A 19,702-nucleotide genomic window follows, 5' to 3' on the forward strand; every position below is an offset into this window, starting at 1 on the left:
ATCAAACCAACGCTGTGCGCCTGAGGCGCGCCCCCGCACTGGTCGAGGGCGCGCGCGCCTCGCGACTGTCACCAAAGAGCCGCCGCGTGTGCACATCACTCGACTGCCCGGTTAGCATCGATTGGGAGACGAATTGTGTTTGTGTTTGTTTTTGTAAGCATACGAAGAGTGACATGAGCGACTCCACCGGACGGCGACGGAGACGATGAGAATAGTGGATTTTGTGTCCTGTCGTTGGTACGGCGCAGAAGAAGGGAAGTTACTCGAAAGGTAAGCACAAGCGTTCTCACGGCATATTTGATAAATATCGGATAGCGGAACTGCTAAAGCTAGTTAGTGTTTTTGAGTGGCCGCCTATACTGTACTTGACGTAGGCGACCCGTCGGCGCTCCATATTCCTTGACAAGCATTTACAATTTGACTTGAGAAATAAAACCAACCCCTAACTCTTGACTTGAACTTCCTAAGTGCAGTTGTTGTTACGCTCCCATGGAACATCGCCATCTCTTTAAAAACGCTAAGTTCCCCGTGTAGTTTGGAGGCACTGTCAAGTCAGACTTAACTTGCATGAAAACGTCACTGCATGTGTACAGGGTGGATTTACCGGACATTGAAGTCATGGAGAAGTAAGAAACCAACAGTCTGTGTGATGACTTATTATTCCCTGTCACACTGTACTGTGGATACTGAAAAAGCTTGTGCACTGGCCACAAATGCTTTAACATGAGAAGTAGGCCAGTGGCTGATCTGATGTACTATGTCATCCATGCCCAGACCTCTTTACAATGTTAACTGGGTGTCTAACTGGTTCATTGGGGGGGGGGGGGACACTTTGAATGGGAGATCTCCTCCAGGACCCAGCTCTCATCCTCCATCCGATGCCAGATGTCATTGTTGTGTGTGTGTGTTGTTTTTTTTTTGTCTTCAGCGTGATGTAGCAGATGTGCATGTTGCTATTTGTAGGTGTGCCCTGGCCTAGACTGTAAAATTGCAGGAGAATTTCAAATGACAGAAGCAAAAAAGCAACACTGGTCAACATCTGATTGGTTTGCCATCATAAACGTTAAAGGAAATGACTTAAGTGACACTCCTATGTAAAAAAAAAAAAAAAAAAAAAAAAACAACAACAACAAAAAAAACTCATCTCTGTAAAGTTAAAATAAAAGCACTCACCCTTTGAAGCAATATCCTGTGTGGTGTTGAAGTGGAAAAGGGTGCTTGCAGAAGGTGAGTCGACTTCATGCATTCAAGCGTTAAGAAAAAAAAAAAAAAAAAGTTAACCGTTGTATAGTTAAACTTCAAAACAATACATTGTGCAGCCCCCGTTGGCTGGTGGAGGGAGCATTAATGTGCCCACAAAGTGAGTCTCTTCACATTGACAGGAAACCACAGCACTTCGCGCTGCACATTCCATTTTTCTATCATATCGCTTCGGCCGTAGCCGGTTTCCTACATTGCAGTTCAATTTCTGGTCAATCATCACGGTTTCCTCTTTGCCACCATTACCGTTCTGCGTTGGCATCACAGGAAAAAAACCAAAGGAAAAGCAACATACACTTGTGGAGTTAGTCCTTGAGCTGAATTCACCACGGGGCGTGCTGACGTTTTGCACGTTTTGCTGACGTCTTGCACGATGGCAGTTCCACCTTTTGACTTTTGGTTACTTTCCAACCGTATGACCTTTACAGTGTTTGAATTGTCAGGTTCCATTGTACTGTATATGCTAGCACACAGATGTGCTGTATTGTCTCTTCTCTGCACAATTTTGTGTGGGAGGCTCGATTCTGTTCAAGCTGAAGGAAGAAGTTCAGTCATTTTCTATAATTACGCTCGGAAGATTTCTTGTTGTTCAAAAGGTGCAATAGCCTTGTGTGCAAAGAGTAAGTGTCACAAGTATTTGAAACACGTTTCTAATAATGGCAAACTAACTAATCACAGTACTTGTCATCCTCTCACGAACACCTATGCTATTTTGAGTTCGCTGATCATGTTTGAACGCTGTAAGCCATTCCTGCTCAGCAAAGGAAGCCTCCCCGTAAATCCTCACCTCATAAGGATGGAAATGATCAGCACATTTTGGATATTGGTTTTCAATAAGGCTTTTTCGCCTGATGTAAAGCAATTATAGTGGCCAGTAAACAAACAGCCACAGCAGTATGGATCTGAAAAGAGAAGATAATCACTTTCCCCACCTCATTAAGCCAAAAGATTACAATTGTATGAAATCGCAGTTATAAAACGCAAACAAATCCTTGTCCAATTTCACATTTGTCTCAAATGACTGAATTGATTTCATGAATTATGAACCAGTCAATCCGCAGAACATTAGATTGGCAACTCTTCTGAAAATGTCGTAACAAACCCACCTTCTAAAAACTGAATTGAATTAACAACAGTAAGTCTATTTTTAGCGCTCTTTGTGCCACGTAGTGATGAGCGAGCTGTGCTGTGGGCATGCTACCACATTAATTGGGCAGCAACAAAACACCACAGGATTTCATGATGTATCTTTAAACGAGTCAATATGATAGAAAATATAACGGTTTTTCATCTGAAAAGCCCAACGGGTCCCTGACATGATATCCAAAATAACGGTTTGTAATGAGGCTAAGTTGGGCTATTTTGGAAATTCCCTCTGTGATTGTTTCCACTCTTTTATTTTGTTTCTGCCGGGGAGTACATCATGTTTAGGATCATGTTGAAATTGCATTCCGCTCCAGATTAGGAATGCCCCTTCCCATGGATGGTATCATAATCGTCGTTCTGTGCTTGCAAACGTCATTGAATATGAAACCCCTAATATACACCATCACCAGCGCAGCAAAAGCAGAAGTGGTTGAATTCATTTGAACTAAGTAACATTGTCTGGATATGGTTCCCCTAGCTACGTGAATTATTTAGTCTGTTTGGCATTGAAAGACAATCCACCGTGTGGTATAGTTACAAGATCATTGTGATATATACCAAAAGTGAAACAATGTCGCATGATCTAGGAGTTGGGCTTGCTGTAGCAAGATTGGCCAGTTTCCGAGAATATTTTTAAGATGGTCTATATTCTCATTAAAATTGTAGATGATAGCTTTTTGTTCACTTCACTTGCTTTTTTTTCTTTTATGGTGACTGCACCATTGCCAGGAAGATGCTTCGCGTATGAGAGTGTGGCTCCTTGAGTATGATCTCGCGGTTTTATTTTTAAGCAAACGTTCCCTTGACATTCCTGACCCTCTCATACCACCCCTCTACAATATTCTTAAGTCTGGGAAACAACTGGCTGGCCAGTCGTTCCAGTGTCTAAAACTGTGTGTGGTCATGGTTAAATTTAGACAGCCCACCTCCTCCTCAAGGTAATGATAGGGACAGGACCACAGGGTGTTCTGGCCTAACACGTATGCATAGTGACGTGAAAGAGCCCACCCCGACCGAGCCTCACCATACAAACCTTAATATGTGGAAATTGTTGGGTATGTTTTAGGGTGGTGGTAAATTGGTGCGAGCTGTGTTATCAGCCTCTGCCACAGTGGTGGCTCTCGCTCCTTTAGGGACCACCACAAGCTATTCTGAGCCTTTTTCTTTTTCCACTGTCACCCTCTGGATGATTCACCCACGGGTCATACCATGACTGTGTTGCTACTATTCTCATGACAAAAACAGAAACAGTTTTGCCATAAAAAGAGATGGATGGGGGGTGGGATTAAAAAAATATCCCAGTTCCAATGGGGGTTCGAATGAGAGTAGTGGAATCTCCAAAGTCAAACACTAGCCAGGCCTTCAAACATTTTTTTTTTTTTTCCAATTGTACTAATTCTAATCCCTGAAAGGGAAATTCTATTTCAACTCTGGATATGTTGTGTTGCACACCATACAGGGAACCAGATCACACATACGCAGGCATGCAGTGAATTGGTAAGCAAGCAGTGCTGCTCCTCTTAAGCTTGAGTGCCAGTGTTGTACCTACGGTGGCCCTGAAGGGCAAAACACAACAGCAAGTAACGAAACACCACAGCGAGTTCAACAAACATGACGACAAATAACTAATCAAAATGACAATAACTAAACAAAACAGCAAATAAAATAAAAAAAACAACAGATAATGAATCACAACAACAAATAACTAAACATACAACAGCAATGAAAAATCATAGCAGCAAATAAAAAAACAAAGCAAAATTAATCTACTGGAAGAGTTGCTTACCGGAGGGGGAGATGAGACTCATCGCGGATTGGACAAGAGGGGTGGACTTGATTGGATGCTTTGAAATGAGAGTTACCGATGATTCAGATGGAGCTGCTGCTGTCAAAGAATAGTTTCACTCGGGATATATGTAACCCATCTGATTGTGCGCCTCTACTACATTGTGCGCTGGGTTACGTAACTACGGCGACACTTGGAACCCACACTGCCACCGTGTCATGTATTGGGCGACGAGTGCCATCAGGCAGCACCCTCTTTTAAGGATTGCGGGGTGGGGTTTCTTCAACGTACATCCACACAACCTAGCATGCTCCCGTTACATATACGTATGAGATGGATAGATATTCCCAGGACTAATTACGACATTCAAATAAATATGCACATGCTTGACAAGGCATTTTAAAGAGGTGTGGTCCAATCAAGTTGTCCCTCTCGTCCAATCATCGATGAGTCTTAACTCCCCCACACCTTTTCCGGTAACTTAATTTCATTTCGTTTTTTCGTTTTCTGTCGTGTTTAGTTATTTGTTGTTTTGATTAGATAGTTGTTGTTGTGTGTTTTGATTTGCTGTTGTTTAATTATTTTTCATTGTGATTCGTTATTTGCTGTTGGGCTTTGCACTTCAGGGCTGCCGTATATACCTGAACGAAAAATTCATCAAAATTTGATGCATCAATTCAGTTTTATAGTTAAGTTTTATATCTCACCTTTCATACATTAAACCGTAACAAAGTGCTTGACAGAAATGAACAAAAAATGTCCGGAGGAAAAAAAGAGTAAAGACACACTTGCTTGCAACTCACAGCAGCGCTTTGAACGGCACCACTCCCTCTGCCCTCCTATTATAATTTTCAAGAATTGCACGATGAATATTGCAGTTTGGGGAACATCCTTAGTGTCCTGCCTTTTTGTTTTAATTCCTCATTAATAATAATAATTAAAAAAGACCATTCAAGCAACACACTTTTTGACATTGTAGTGTGAAAGCTACAGCTGGCTACTAATGTGGACTGAATGGGTGGCAACCATAGGCAAATGCCAGGATTTTGATGGTAATAGCTCGCAGCAAAATATTGAAAAACAAAACAAAAAATATATATAAACTAGTTCCTTTTTGGAACGGTGAAATTAGTTCAAAAAGTTTCATCATGATCTTTGAATGCAACGTGTTCATTTTAGAATTTGTTAGCTGAGCTTTGAACAAGTTCACTTCGAAAATAAACTTTCCCAACACTGCAGAGCGCTTTGCTCACAGGCACCTCAGCAGTAGTCAGGAAACAAACTAGGATATCTCCAACAACTACTGTAGTTGCTTTCTTTTGAGTCAATAGACAAAATGTTCAAGTTCTTTTGAGAGAACATAGAAGTGTCGAGCATGTATTTATTATACTTCGTCTGCCTAAGTTGAACGCGTCTACCTGGCCCCCATACTTATTTTCAAAAAAGGGATGGTGTCACCTCTGGTTGGGATCTCCATTTTCACCCTTTCTATTAGAGAGGCTTTTTTTATTTTAAATTTGTATTTGTTATACCTACCCACTCAGTGATCGCCAAGATGAATGCATAACCAAAACATGTGACTAAATATAGGCTGCATGTAGGGCCTGAAAAACAATTTGCTTCCATGAACAACATTCACAGGACATATTGTAGTTAAGACCTTGAGACCAGCTTCCTGTCCATCATCTATACAGTGGAGCAAAACAAAGCCAACACAACAACTACGTAAATCATTGTTACATGCCTTGCTGAAATTGTACATCCTCCTGCCCCCATCCCTGCGATCACCAACTTTTGACTCCCTCGAGTCGTGTGCTCACTTTGTCTCTGATATTGATTCAAATCAGCTGCAGCCATGTAGGACCTCAGATTTGGTCGTGTAAATTACAGCCACGTGGTCGCTTTTACCAGCATATTGTTGGGAAAGTCGACATAACAACATGTGCTTTGGAGGTACATGTCCCAAATGATTGCAAGGATGACTGAATTGAATACTTTTAAAAAATATGTATAAAATGACAAAAGTTGTTGAAAGGTTTGATTAGGAAACCTTGTAGTTTCCGTCTGTTCACAAATAGTGACCAAACAACTGGTTATTTCTATTATTTTGCACTCAACCACTCAAACCGGTAATTGGTATGATCACAGGTATCCACTTATTTGTTTTAAATGACAACTGTGAGCCTTTAACTCCTGTGGGCTACTGGTGAGCAAGCTAGCTAGCCTGCACCTACCTTGTAAGACGGTAAACTCCTCCTGCTGCAAGTCACCTACAGCTTTTCCTTTTACACACATTATCATTATCAATGCTGCTACATTTGTTATGGGAATAAAACCAAAAGTTGTTCCCGGAGAAAGTCACGTATGATCGTCTCAAATTTCCCAGGGGGTGTGTGTGTGTGTGGGTGTGGGTGTGTGTGTTGGGGGCTCGATACCGCTAACTGCAAGTTAGTTAGTAAGATTGCCTGCTTAATTTGTCGTTTTCATTTCACTCATTATAACAGTCATGTGCAAATGTTTTAATAACTTAGTTATGAAGCCAGCAAAGCTAAAACAAATCTATCTATCTATCTAATTGTATAGGAAAACAAACTATCATTAAAATAAAGTGTAGTAGTTGCACTAGTAATGATTCATCATTGTTCTGTTTGGGACTACGCTTTTAAATGGGTAAATTGGTTTGTTGAGCTCGTAAATAATTTGCAAATTACTGTGACTAATCATCAATGATACGTTTATATGGTAATGCACACTTATGCATTCGTTTTAAAATGTATGTCAAACATATGGCTGTGGTAATGCTCAAAGTTAATTGGTTTTACCAGAAGAGGGTTAGGAGCATTCACTACTGAGTTGAACAAATAATCAAATAAAAGTAAAGCCTTTTTTAATTGACTTGTTTTGTCTTCCATTGCTTGTTGCGGAGAAACGTCTTTTTCACAGTAAAATATTTAGCAAATGTATCTCAAGTCACTGTCGATGTTTAATTTCTATGAAACTGTGAAATGAAATGCCATAATCATACTGTACCTCCAAAAAGGGTGCGACCAAATCATGTGCCGGTGCGACGAACTGAAAAAGTTGGTCGCACCAGTGCTACTAGTGCAAAAGTTAGTGTAGAGCCCTGAGTAGTTAAAAAAAGGGATGGAATGTCCACATTCGCTGGCATGTACGGTCAATACTGAAAAACAATCAATGAAACTTAAGTTACTGTGTTCCACTTTGTAAAGAGTCACTCCGTTGCCCACCAGAAGAGTCAATGAAACGTACCATAGTTCTGCTTCAGACTGCATTGGTGCCATTTTCTTTTTGGTTTAGAGCAGAGTGAACGACACCGTCAAGACAAAAGCCTTTGGGCTTGATTGGACCAGATGGTGATAACTGTTTCTCTCCCTCTGTTCTACAAAAAAAAGTGGCTTTTTTTTGTGACTAATCAAGAGCTTTTGTTGTTAAGAATGTTGTGCATCTCCAAACCAGCCTTCAAATGGGCATCCCTGTTGTAATAGAGAGACAAATGCTCTCAGAGTTGAAGCTAATGTGCTCCAACCAAGGCAAGTCTGCACATGTGTGGTTAATGGCTCACTATAGCGTTTGGATGCCCACAGAGGCTTGACTAATCATCCCATGGCGAAAAGGTCTTCTCGGGTCTTCCAATTCCTTCACCAATGCCAGACTCTTAATCCAAGATTTTCATTTTCTCTCATGTAATCCTCAATTGTAAATCCCAAATGAGCTCAAGTTTGATTATAGACATAAAAATAGATGTCGGGGATGAAGGCAATGGAGAGAGCTGCAGTGATTACTTACATTTTGGATTAGTCTATTGACGTTTTTGTGTTTACAAACTAACATGGTGCACATTGACTTTGTATACAGATTAGGGTCTCGCGCTTTATTTTTGAAGAACATTAGCCTCAAGAGAACTAAATAGCATGTTTGAGTCCCCATGCATTAATAGCGCTGCTGCTGGGACTCTGCAAAATAGTCAATCGATTCTGAGGCAAAATGCTATGCACTACAACAACAACAACAACAAAAAATCAGGTCATCCATGGGAAGTTGAGGAACATCCAGAAACTCTCACCACTCCAGCCATCATTATTCTGCTCAACACAACGCTGACAAGGAATGGAAACGGGGGTTCCGATGTTTCGGAAACAAATTCTCTCACGCCTTTAGATACTTAAATTATGGAAATTCACACTTAATTGATTAATCGACCTTTAATTTCCCTAATAGTCAATTAAAAACATTTGGTCAATTACCAGCACCAACAAGTTTTTCTGATTTAAAATAAATAAATAAATAAAATATATATTTTTTAAAAACCTGACCATTTGTTGTCAAAACCCCCATAACGATGCAGGCAGAATTTCGAATACCTTGCAAGCGGTTTGTGGTTACAACGGTGCACTGAGAACAAGTTAGATTGGGAACTTTATGTGATAACAGGACATGATGTCACTCAGGCCTCTGGCTCAAAGTCATTTATCCTTTAAGAAACCAGGTGTTCACTATTTAGTCAACAGAGGACTGTCATTGCTTGGATACTCAAGGGACTTTTCTTTTGAAAAAGGCCCACCTAACCACTTCCTCACAACCTCTCATTCGCAATGCTTTCTTTTGACATGCACTTCATTTTTCTGCTTTGTGTGACATGTACAGATTGTTTGTATTTGTGTGCTAAATAAATATTGTCACTGTCTGGTGAAAACAGACAAGAACGGATACGCTATGGTCACCATGTGGGTCTGTTATTTTTACAAATTATTGACCAATTGAAAGTGTTGAAAATGGCTTGCTCTCTCCGACGATGCAATGTTAATGACTCACCTACAGTAATGTGCCGGTTTTTTGGTTTCCTCCAATTCTTATATTTTTGCATAGTTTCCCCACTTTAATATAAAAGATCATCAAACAAATGTAAATATCAGACAGATATAACCCAAGTGAACTTAAAATGCTATTTTTAAATGGTGATTTCATTTATTAACGACAAAAGCTATTCAAAGTTACCTGGCCCTGTGTAAAAAAGTAATGGCTCCCCCAAACCTAATAACTGGTTGGGCCATCCTCAGCAGCAAAAACTGAAATCAAACGTTTTCTGTAACTGCCAATGACTCTTTCACATATCTGTGGAGATATTTTAGCCCACTCTTCCTTGCAGAATTGTTTGAATTCAGCAAAAATGGAGGGTTTTCGAGCATGAACGGCTTTTTTAAGGTCATGACACTGCATTTCAATCACATTCAAGTCTGGACTTTGACTAGGCCACTCCAAAACCTTCATTTTGTTTTTTGAAGCCATTCAGAAGTTGATTTGCTAGTGTGTATTGGATCGCTATCCTGCTGCAGAACCCAAGTACGCTTCAGGGTTATCAATTTCCACAAAATGATGGATGAACATTCTCCTTCAGGAATTTGTGGTTCCATCAATCACAGCAGGTTGCCCAGGTCCTGAAGGAGCAGCCCAAGACCATCCCACTACCACCACCATGTTTGACTGTTGGTATGATGATTTTTTTCTGCAATGATGTGCTACATTTACACCAGATGTAACGAGACACATACTTTCCAAAATGCTCAACTTTCATCTCGTCATTCCACAAAAAGTCTTGGGCATCATTCAGATATTTTTGTTGTTGTTGTTGTTGTTGTTGTTGTTTTGCAAAAGTAAGACGAGCCTTTATGTTCTTGTTGGTCAGCAGTGGTTTTCCCCTTGGAGCTCTGCCACGGATGCCGTTTTTGCCAAGTCTCCTCCTTATTGTTGTGTCACGAACACTGACCTTAACTGAGGCGAGTGAGGCCTGCAGTTCTTTAGAAGTTGTCCTGAGTTCCTTTGTGGCCTCCTGGATGAGTCATTGCTGTTCTCTTGGGATCATCTTTGCAGGCCGAGCAATACCTTTTCACGGCACTGTAACCATAGTGAAAATTCAAATTGATAATTTGAGACTTTATCCAGCAAAAGGTTTTGTTTCACACTGTTTTAATTTCTCGTTGAACCTGTTGAGGAAGGAGTGGCTGTCACTGGTTTCCTTTTCTTCCTGGGCCCTACACAATACTGTCTGTAGTCAGAACACTCGACAAGGGAAGTAAGCAGCTTGAACCTATAAAATGAAGCAGAACCGCCCTACGACACTATGATATATTCGGGATCATGGTTTTCAAATTTCTTGTTTAGATTTGGATGAAAACTGCCACGGATGTTGTCATGTTTCTCTCACAAATCTTGCCGTTTGTGGAGCTAGATGTTAATGAAAAAAAAAATACAAAAATGCACTGACTGAAAGGCTAATGTAGATTGTAGCATAGTGGGTCACAACTTAGTCTGTCCAAATAGATATTATTTAAGGCAGGGGAAATACAGTGGAACTGCTAAGGTCGAACATAATACATTTCAGAATGATTTAGAAACCGTTTTGCCCATGGGAAATTAGAGAAATGGGGGGAAAAAATAGCGCCACGGTCAAACATTGGCAATCGAAGAACCTCTATCAACTGTACAAGCAAAGTTTTTAATAATAAAAGTAAGTAAAAAGATGTTTACCACGTAATGGGAACGTTAAAAGAGTAAGTCAATTTACCTTTTGAAAACAAGAGCAGCACGGTGGATTAGTGGCTAGCTTTCTGACGGGCAGGACACAGCAGGTCAGGCTGGGGGAGGCCACCTCATCCACACGCAGCATCAGCACTGGGGCGCCCCAAGGTTGTGTCCTCTCTCCGCTGCTCTTCTCTCTCTACACGAACGACTGCACCTCAGCGAACCCGACTGTCAAACTCCTGAAGTTTGCAGATGACACCACTGTCATCGGCCTCATCGAGGACGGTGACGAGTCTGCGTATCGACAGGAAGCGGAGCGGCTGGAGCTGTGGTGCGGCCGACACAACCTGGAGCTGAACACGCTCGAGACTGTAGAGATGATCGTGGACTTCAGGAGGCATCCTTCGCCACAGCTGCCCCTCACGTTGTCCAGCTGCCTTGTGTCAACCGTCGAGACCTTCAAGTTCCTGGGAATTACAATCTCCCAGGACCTGAAGTGGGCGACCAACATCAACTCCGTCCTCAAAAAGGCCCAGCAGAGGATGTACTTCCTGCGGCTTCTGAGAAAGCACGGCCTGCCACCGGAGCTGTTGAGGCAGTTCTACACAGCAGTCATTGAATCAGTACTGTGTTCTTCCATCACAGTCTGGTTTGGTGCTGCTACAAAAAAGGACAAACTCCGTCTGCAACGGACAATCAAAACTGCTGAAAGGATTGTCGGTACCCCCCCTACCCACCCTTGAGGACTTGCACGCTGCCAGAACTAAGACAAGGGCGTGCAAAATCCTCTCGGACCCTCCCCACCCCGGTCACCGGCTCTTCCGGCTCCTTCCCTCAGGTAGGCGCTACCGATCAATGCAAACTAGAACTAGTAGACATTCCAACAGCTTCTTCCCTCTTGCAATCAACTTCTTAAACAGCTAATTTATAATTCCATTACAACAAGCTGGCAATTTTTTTGACTTGAGTTCGTTGTCACATTTCTGTGGGGCCAATGATGTATTACTCGTGCACTCACTGTAGTTGTCTCGCCGTGCTGCACTATTTGCATATAGTGGCCACTCATGCCAGAGTAGCATCTGCTCCATTTGCACACTGATTGAGGAGTATCTGTAACATTTGCACAACCATTGTCCCAGATGATCGCACTACTCGTCACTTTAAACCGCATACACTCCTTGAAGTCTCAGTGCCCTTTGCACAATGGTCATTGCACCGGACTATTGCGATATTAGCCATTCGAACTGCTCTAAGTGCTAGAGGACTATGTGCATCCTTTTGCACAATTGTTTTTTGTCAATGTCTTTATGTCTCCAAAGTGTTCTGTAAATTGACTGTCTGTTGTACTAGAGCGGCTCCAACTACCGGAGACAAATTCCTTGTGTGTTTTGGACATACTTGGCAAATAAAGATGATTCTGATTCTGATTCTGAGCATGTCTCTGGTTTGTGGTGCAAATCGCAGCTGCAGCCTTCGTGTGTGGAGTTTGCATGTTCTCCCAGTTCTTGTGTGGTTTTTCTGGAGGTATTGCTGCTTTCTCTCACATTGCATTCGACGAGTGTTATAGAAAATGGATGGCTTCTTACTTACCCTCAGTCCCCCCTACGGCTATCAACGGCCATTAAATGGCTCATTGTCTCAACATCCCCTGTCGGCATTGATTCAAAGTCTGTGTACGTTCTGGTTGTTCTATTTCACGTTCTTCATTCTTGTATGAGGTGAACTAACTAGTTAAAATCTGTATGTAAAATATTTTAATAATAAAATAATTTACCGGGGGCCTGCGATTGGCTGGTGACCATTTCAGGGTGTAGTCCGCCTCTCACCCAGAGTCAGCTGGGACGCCCGTGACCCTCGCGAGGACAAGCAGTCCAGTAAATGGATGGATAATTACCTGGTAATTCTCATTTCTTAAATAACTATACATTTTCTATACCACTCGTCCTCGTCAGGCTGAGACCGTTTTTGGAATGTGGGAGAAATCCCTGTGGGTTGGACCACAGACCAAAGCAGCTCTTGGCCATACTTTCCCCACACCTGCTCTAGTCTGTCTTTTGGTCCTTCCGAAAATGCTTCATGAAAGCACAATGGGAATGGGTTTTTAAGACACAATTTTTCACCAAAGACAAAGGTTTGTGTTCCAAGAAGTGCATTCTTTTACTTGACATGGTTCGTAGACGCAAGTGAAGCGGTCTTTGTGTGTTTGACAGATGTCTCGACAACTGTCCCTACACAACATGCCACACGTATTCTCTGAGGTCTCAGCTGGCAACACATGCTGCCAAACGTCAGTGAAAGTCTTCCTCATCGTACTACATTGTCAGAGGGACACGAACGTTGTCGAAAATAAACATGAAGTGTCAAGAGAGTAGGTGTTTATGCTTATACTCTTATGGCACTAGTTCATAATATCCACTAGTTGGATATGTTGATCTATAAAGCATCTGAGCTGAGGTTTCATCCACTTGTCCGTGTTGACATGCTCCGTAACTATTTCTCTGTAGATATGTTGATAAGAAGATAATTGGGATCTTTGGTATCCAAAGGTTTCTATTTAAAGCAAAATTACTTTTTTGTGCTACAAAATACCCTCTGATGATAAGTTTTCTTTTTCTTTTTTTTTCAGTTTTAGACATGAAGAAGGACATAGACACCTTGATAGCAGAAGAACGTGCAGACACCATTTCCAAATATGACAAGGTGAGACAGACAGAAACCCAGGTAGTTCATGTTTATTTTAGTTTTAGCGAACATGGATTTGAAAATACAGCAGCCATTTCCCTGTCAGGCAAACCCATTATTTCAAACACAGCATTTTCTTGTCATGTTCGTGGCATGTTTTTGTTTCAGGGCAGGCAAGAGGGTGTCTGTATTGACCCTTGGGAGGATGCTGACTACAGCATCTATAAGGTGACGGACCGCTTCGGCTTCCTGCAGTAAGTTAACCAGCTCTAAGGGCTGATTGGTTTTTTTTCCCCCCTTGAAGGTCGTATTCCTGTTTTCTTTTCAATTCAGGCCACATATGGTTTATTTTGTAATCTTCTATACATGTCAATTTTTTTTCTTTTTTAGTGAGAAAGAGTTACCGACACCCAGTGTGGTTGAAGAAAAGGTATGTATTGAAAGTGGAGCTGACCTTCTTATCTACTATATGTCCCGCCATTTAGGCATTGTCCGTATTTTTCTTCGCCAGCAAAAGCAGCAAGAGATTGATCGTGTGGAGAAGTGGCTGAAGATGGTGAAGAACTGGAATAAGTATAAGAACAGCGACAAGGTGTGTTATGCATCCTGCTTTGGACATGCCAATAATTTGAGACGGTTGCTCTTGGACGCAAAACTTTAATATAGCATTCTTTAGCCACTATTGGCACAAACTGCAAACAGACTTTGAAGAACAGATGAGCGTGAGTGATGATTCATTCATGTGCAGTTAGTCAGGTGAACTACAGTACTTGTTTAATGAACTACTTGCCTGGTGTTGAGTGTTCATTCACTTTTGCAGTCACCACACTGCAAACCAACTGCAGACAAAACACATCATCTACAGTACAACATCACTTGACTAGATTAGTTTAAACAGTAAATGGTAAACTTGTGCAATGGAAATTGTTAACCTTGTAAAAATAATTATCTAGAATTGATGCCATTTAAGCCGTAATCTCCTTTTACCCATAAAATGTCATTGTTCGTATTGTCTGTGTTTCAGTTGGTCAAGCGTGTATATAAAGGCATCCCTCTCCAGCTCAGAGGCCAGGCCTGGGCGTTACTTTTGGAAATAGATAAGGTTAAAAAAGACAATGAGGGCAAATATGAGGTATGAATCATACGAGATCTGTCCTGCATTAGCTCCCACCGGCATGTCCCATGACATTTGTTCTTTTCTTTCTTCAGAAAATGAAACTGCAGGCTCGCAACTTCTCCACAGAGATCAAACAAATTGACTTGGACGTCAACAGAACCTTCAGGAACCACATCATGTTCATGGACCGCTTTGGACTCAAGTAAGTCCTTTTTTCACAAGGCTCTGAGAAACGTATTGTACAAGCCCAATTCCAATGAATTTGGGACGTTATGTTAAACAGAATACAATGATTTGCAAATCATGTTTGACCTATATTTAATTGAGTACACTACAAAGCCAATATATTTAATCTTCAAACTGATCAATTTTATTGTTTTTAGCAAATAATCATTAACTTGGACTTATATGGCTGTAACACGTTCCCAAAAAGCTGGGACGGGCTCATGTTTACCACTGTGTTACATCACCTTTTCTTTTAACAACATTCAATAAATGTTTGGGAACTGAAGACACTAACTGTTGAAGCTTTGAAGGTGGAATTCTTTCCCATTCTTGCTCGATGTACAGCTTCAGCTGTTCAACAATCCGGGGTCTCCGTTGTCGTGTTTTACGCTTCATAATGCGCCACACATTTTCAATGGGAGACAGGTCTGGACTGCAGGCAGGCCAGTCTCGTACCCGCACTCTTTTACGACGAAGCCACGCTGTTGTAACATGTGCAGAATGTGGTTTGGCATTGTCTTGCTGAAATAAGCAGGGACGTCCATGAAAAAGACGTTGCTTGGATGGCAGCATGTTTCTCCAAAACCTGTATGTACCTTTCAGCATGAATGTGATGTGTAAGTTACCCATGCCATTGGCACTAACACAGCCCCATACCATCACAGATGCTGGCTTTTGAACTTGGCGTCCATAACAGTCCGGATGGTTCTTTTCCTCTTTGGCCCGGAGGACACGATGTCCACAATTTCTTTCCTCAAGTTGCACTTGCCGAACTGTATTTACCGACATTGGTTTTCTGAAGTGTTCCTGAGCCCATGCGGTGATATCCTTTACACAACGATGTCGGTTTTTGATGCAGTGCCGCCTGAGGGATCGAAGGTCACGGGCATTCAATGTCGGTTTTCGGCCTCCCCGCTTACATGCAGGGATTTCTCCAGATTCTCTAAACCTTTTGATGATGATATGGACCGTAGATGATGAAATCCCTAAATTCCTTGCAATTGTACGTTGAGGAACATTGTCCTTAAACTCCAAACAGGTGTTTGATGCGCATTCCTCAACTTTCTCAGTCTTTTTTGCCGCCCGTCTCAGCTTTTTTGGAACGTGTTGCAGCCATAAAATTAATGATTATTTGCTAAAAACAATCATGTTTATCAGTTTGAACATGAAATATCTTGTCTTTGTTGTGTATTCAATTAAATACAGGTTGAACGTGATTTGCAAATCATTGTATTGTGTTTTTAACACAACGTGCCAACTTCTTGGGGTTATAGTTGAGCTCTCAAAAGATAAGCATTTCAAGTGCATTCTGCGTTGAATGAAATTACATACACAAAGCAACGTTTGGTTTGGTTTAACATTTTTCTATCCCTGCAAAGTAACTGACAGAGCTAAAAGTTTTCATCGCCAATGTCTTTGGTGGTGGTTGTTTTTTATGCACGGGACCATCCAGAGTTCTTGTTTTTGTTTCTTTTCAACTCGCATGTTCAGGTTGGTCTGTTCATGCATGGTGTCCGGTTGGGCGTGACCTTTGGCTTGAGGCGCACGGGCGCACACACACTGGCACATAGACCAAAGTGCTAGTTTCCTCCTTGCTCTATTTTATTAGCCTTCCTGTCAGTTGCACAAAGGCCCACAGGAAATGGCATTTATTCTAAAATGTGCACTGAGATCAAATGCGCATACAGAACAATCACATCTACAATGACGCGTTAATGAGACATAAGATATAGATTTGGGTATGGAATAGATTTCATGTCATACTTTTACACTAGTCTCCTGTCATTTCCTTGGTGGATTCGATTGTGCGAGCATGTGTCAGGGTGTTCTGCTCTCCCTCACAATTGAGACCAAAACACGGCTTCATCCTGCTTTGTTGCCCACTCTTTCCCGACAAGTCAACAGCTGCCCCCCCCCCCCCCCCAATACACACACACACACACACACGTCGACATCGGTTGCTATTTAAAGCTCCTTTCCTGTCTCCGTCAGTGTCTGTGAGACGTGTATATTCTATGGAGGCCCGGAGGGGACACATCCTCTGTTGTCCGCATTGCATTTATTAGCTCCGCACACGCGCACATTTTTTTCCGGCTTTATACTGCATCTTGAACAGTACAGGATAATAAACAAAGCATGCATTATTGTAATGGGGTTGAGTTAGTGTGGTAACAGGCTGTAAGTAAGATCGATGGAATGACTGACTGACTGGTGGATTGCTTCACTGACTGATTGACTATTGCCTCCCCTCGGGGTCTTTTTCACTTGAATGGGGAACTGGAAACACACTAGAAGAGTAAGTTCTCTCTTTTAATAGTAGCTTACATGCTTGACTCTTGATGACAGTCATTTCTACAAATTTTAATTAGCATAGAATGATATTTGTAACTTTATGCAATTGGCAAAGTTGACGGATCGTAAAAGGTGTAAAAATGGTGTAGGCAGGTTAGGATCCATATACGGCCACAACTTCCCTACAATGTTTCTGTAGTGGTTAATACATATGTAGAAGCTCTTTAATCAAATGTATATTTTTAATGCTGATTATATAATTATTTGTCTTTATTTTTACAAAGTTTCATTTATAAAAATGTACTATGCATCCATCCATCCATTTTTCTGTCGCGCTTCTCCTCACGCGGGTCGCGGGCGTGCCGGAGCCTATCCCAGCTGTCATCGGGCAGGAGGCGGGGTACACCCTCAACTGGTTGCCAGCCAATCGCAGGGCACATACAAAAACGCAACCATTCAAACTCACAGTCACACCTACGGGCAATTTAGAGTCTTCAATTAATCTACCATGCATGTTTTTGGGATGTGGGAGGAAAGCGGAGTGCCCGGAGAAAAGCCACGCAGGCACGGGGAGAACATGCAAACTCCACACAGGCGGGGCCGGGGATTGAACCCGGGTCCTCAGAAATGTGAGGCTGACGCTCTAACCGGTCGACCACCATTATTATTTTTAACAATGTTGTGACATGGTTATTTACTTGTATTCCTGAACCAATACATTTGAGTTGAATGTTACAGAGATGGCGGCTAAAATGTCACTTTGAAATTTCTCATGAATGGTCACGCTGAAAATGTTAAGCATATGAGCTTTGAAGCGCTTCATGATGCTGCTTGGTCTCCTTGTGTTTATGACTATACATTCAATTGAATCTAATACATTTGTCAAGCGCTATATGCGCTGACTGGTGGGGTTAATTTGAAGATACGGCCATTTAAATCTTGATTTATAGACTCCACTCCGCCGAGGGCTGTATCAGCGTCTCTATATGCAAAACGGGCACATTCTCATAGTAACTGTTTGTTTCTATGTTTTCTATGCAGGCAACAGGCACTCTTTCATGTACTAGCAGCCTACTCGGTCTACAACACGGTAAGATATGTGGATTAGCATAGGACTACACGAGGGCATGAACATAACATCATGCCATCCCATGTGCCTTGCTACAGAGCCATCACCAAAGTACCTCAGTGGTGCTGCGTTTACAAGTCGTGATGAGGATTTACAAATCAATCAATAAGTAATGTTATTACAAACAACTCTAGTATTGCAAAAAAGAAGTGTCACTGCCATCAATCTTTTCGGTGCAATTTGTTGTGTTACGGGAGTAGAACGAAACAAACGGTTGAATATGCATGCTTATCATTGCTCATTTACACTGCTTGTCCGACAGTATGCAAACGAAGCCATTAGCACAAAGGTTATCCAATTTGCTTTGGATTGATTATACTGTAGTCTTGATATTGACGTATAGTCTCAGGCTGTCGGTGCTCGGGTTCAACATTGTAATTCCTTGCGTGTACTGTCTTTAAAAAGACCGTAAAAGTGTCACTGTATACTTTCCATATAGGCTATATTGCTATTTTTCATGACGCGTTTAACCACAATTGGAGTGCAATGTTGTGAACATTTAACAAGTAACTACAATTAAAGACTCAGTGAATGACTGAACGTACAATATCAGACTATTATATTGTGTGTAACACGCAGATTGCCGTCGTTTGGAGCGAGTTCATATTGCCTTATTTTTCCTTTGTAAATACGGTACGCAGAACATGTCGGTGCTCCCAAAGAAGTGTCCAGTTGTTGGTTTTTTTTGAAAGGGATGTGTGGGCAGTTCCTGTGTGGATGAGGTGTTTGAGCCATAGGAAATAGGCATGCGTTATTATTCCCTTTTTGCCCATTTCCCACCACTCGCAAACTGCTCAATCGAAACTGGGTCAGTGGGAGAGCACGAGCGAAAATGGGAGGAAGGGTACTCTTGGCGATGGTGGTGGGGGGGGGAGTTGTCCCTTCGCCTATGTGACAGCAGAGAAGAATGTGAAGAATGTTTTGTAACCTCAGTGTAAGTGCATTTACTTTTATCCTGTGAATGGGTCATTCCGAGGCCCAAATATGGATAAGGGCAGTTTGTTCACGTTGCCAACCGTGGATTCAAAGTAGCAGAAATTTCACATGAAGACATGAGCATTCTGGAAGTGTACCTTTGACTACAGTAAATATTTGAACAGCCTTGGTGGAAATGTTTAGATTATTGTTGCAGTGTGTGCAGGTGGTCTGTGTGGTCTGAGTGTTAAAAAAACAAACCTGCACACATCCACATCAGGCATTTACTCCTCTCTTAAAGCCTCGTGTCAAGCCCTGCGTGTGTTCGGATAAATGTCTCCTGTGTCCTGTTCCCAGGAGGTGAGCTACTGTCAGGGGATGAGTCAGATCGCTGCTATCCTGCTCATGTACCTGAATGAGGAGGACGCCTTCTGGGCTCTTTCCCAGCTCCTCACCGACAGCAAGCACGCCATGCACGGTGAGACGACACAAATTGAAGCTCAATCGGACTTGAGAAATGACTGGACAAACACGAGTTCAAGTTCTGAACGTGTAGTAACAATTTAAATGTAAAATGTACATCAGATCAACTTGTGTTCTAACGTGCGGT

At 41.9% G+C, this 19,702-nt stretch overlaps 1 protein-coding gene across 2 annotated transcripts in view; it reads left to right on the plus strand.

The window, feature by feature from the left end:
• si:dkeyp-19e1.3 (USP6 N-terminal-like protein) overlaps window positions 1-19,702 on the plus strand; it is a 25,794-nt gene continuing 6,092 nt past the window's right edge. Inside the window, exons 1-9 of one of the 2 annotated variants that reach the window (XM_061772606.1) lie at window positions 1-270; window positions 13,359-13,432; window positions 13,583-13,668; window positions 13,805-13,844; window positions 13,926-14,006; window positions 14,439-14,546; window positions 14,624-14,733; window positions 18,090-18,138; window positions 19,450-19,570. In XM_061772606.1, the coding sequence (XP_061628590.1) occupies window positions 13,367-13,432; window positions 13,583-13,668; window positions 13,805-13,844; window positions 13,926-14,006; window positions 14,439-14,546; window positions 14,624-14,733; window positions 18,090-18,138; window positions 19,450-19,570 (661 nt within the window). In that variant the 5' untranslated portion in view covers window positions 1-270; window positions 13,359-13,366. The remainder of the gene's footprint in view (window positions 271-13,358; window positions 13,433-13,582; window positions 13,669-13,804; window positions 13,845-13,925; window positions 14,007-14,438; window positions 14,547-14,623; window positions 14,734-18,089; window positions 18,139-19,449; window positions 19,571-19,702) is intronic. The other variant, XM_061772607.1, reaches the window with a different exon arrangement.

The sequence above is a fragment of the Phyllopteryx taeniolatus genome, chromosome 5 (genome assembly GCF_024500385.1).
Source record: "Phyllopteryx taeniolatus isolate TA_2022b chromosome 5, UOR_Ptae_1.2, whole genome shotgun sequence".
NCBI lineage: Eukaryota > Metazoa > Chordata > Actinopteri > Syngnathiformes > Syngnathidae > Phyllopteryx > Phyllopteryx taeniolatus.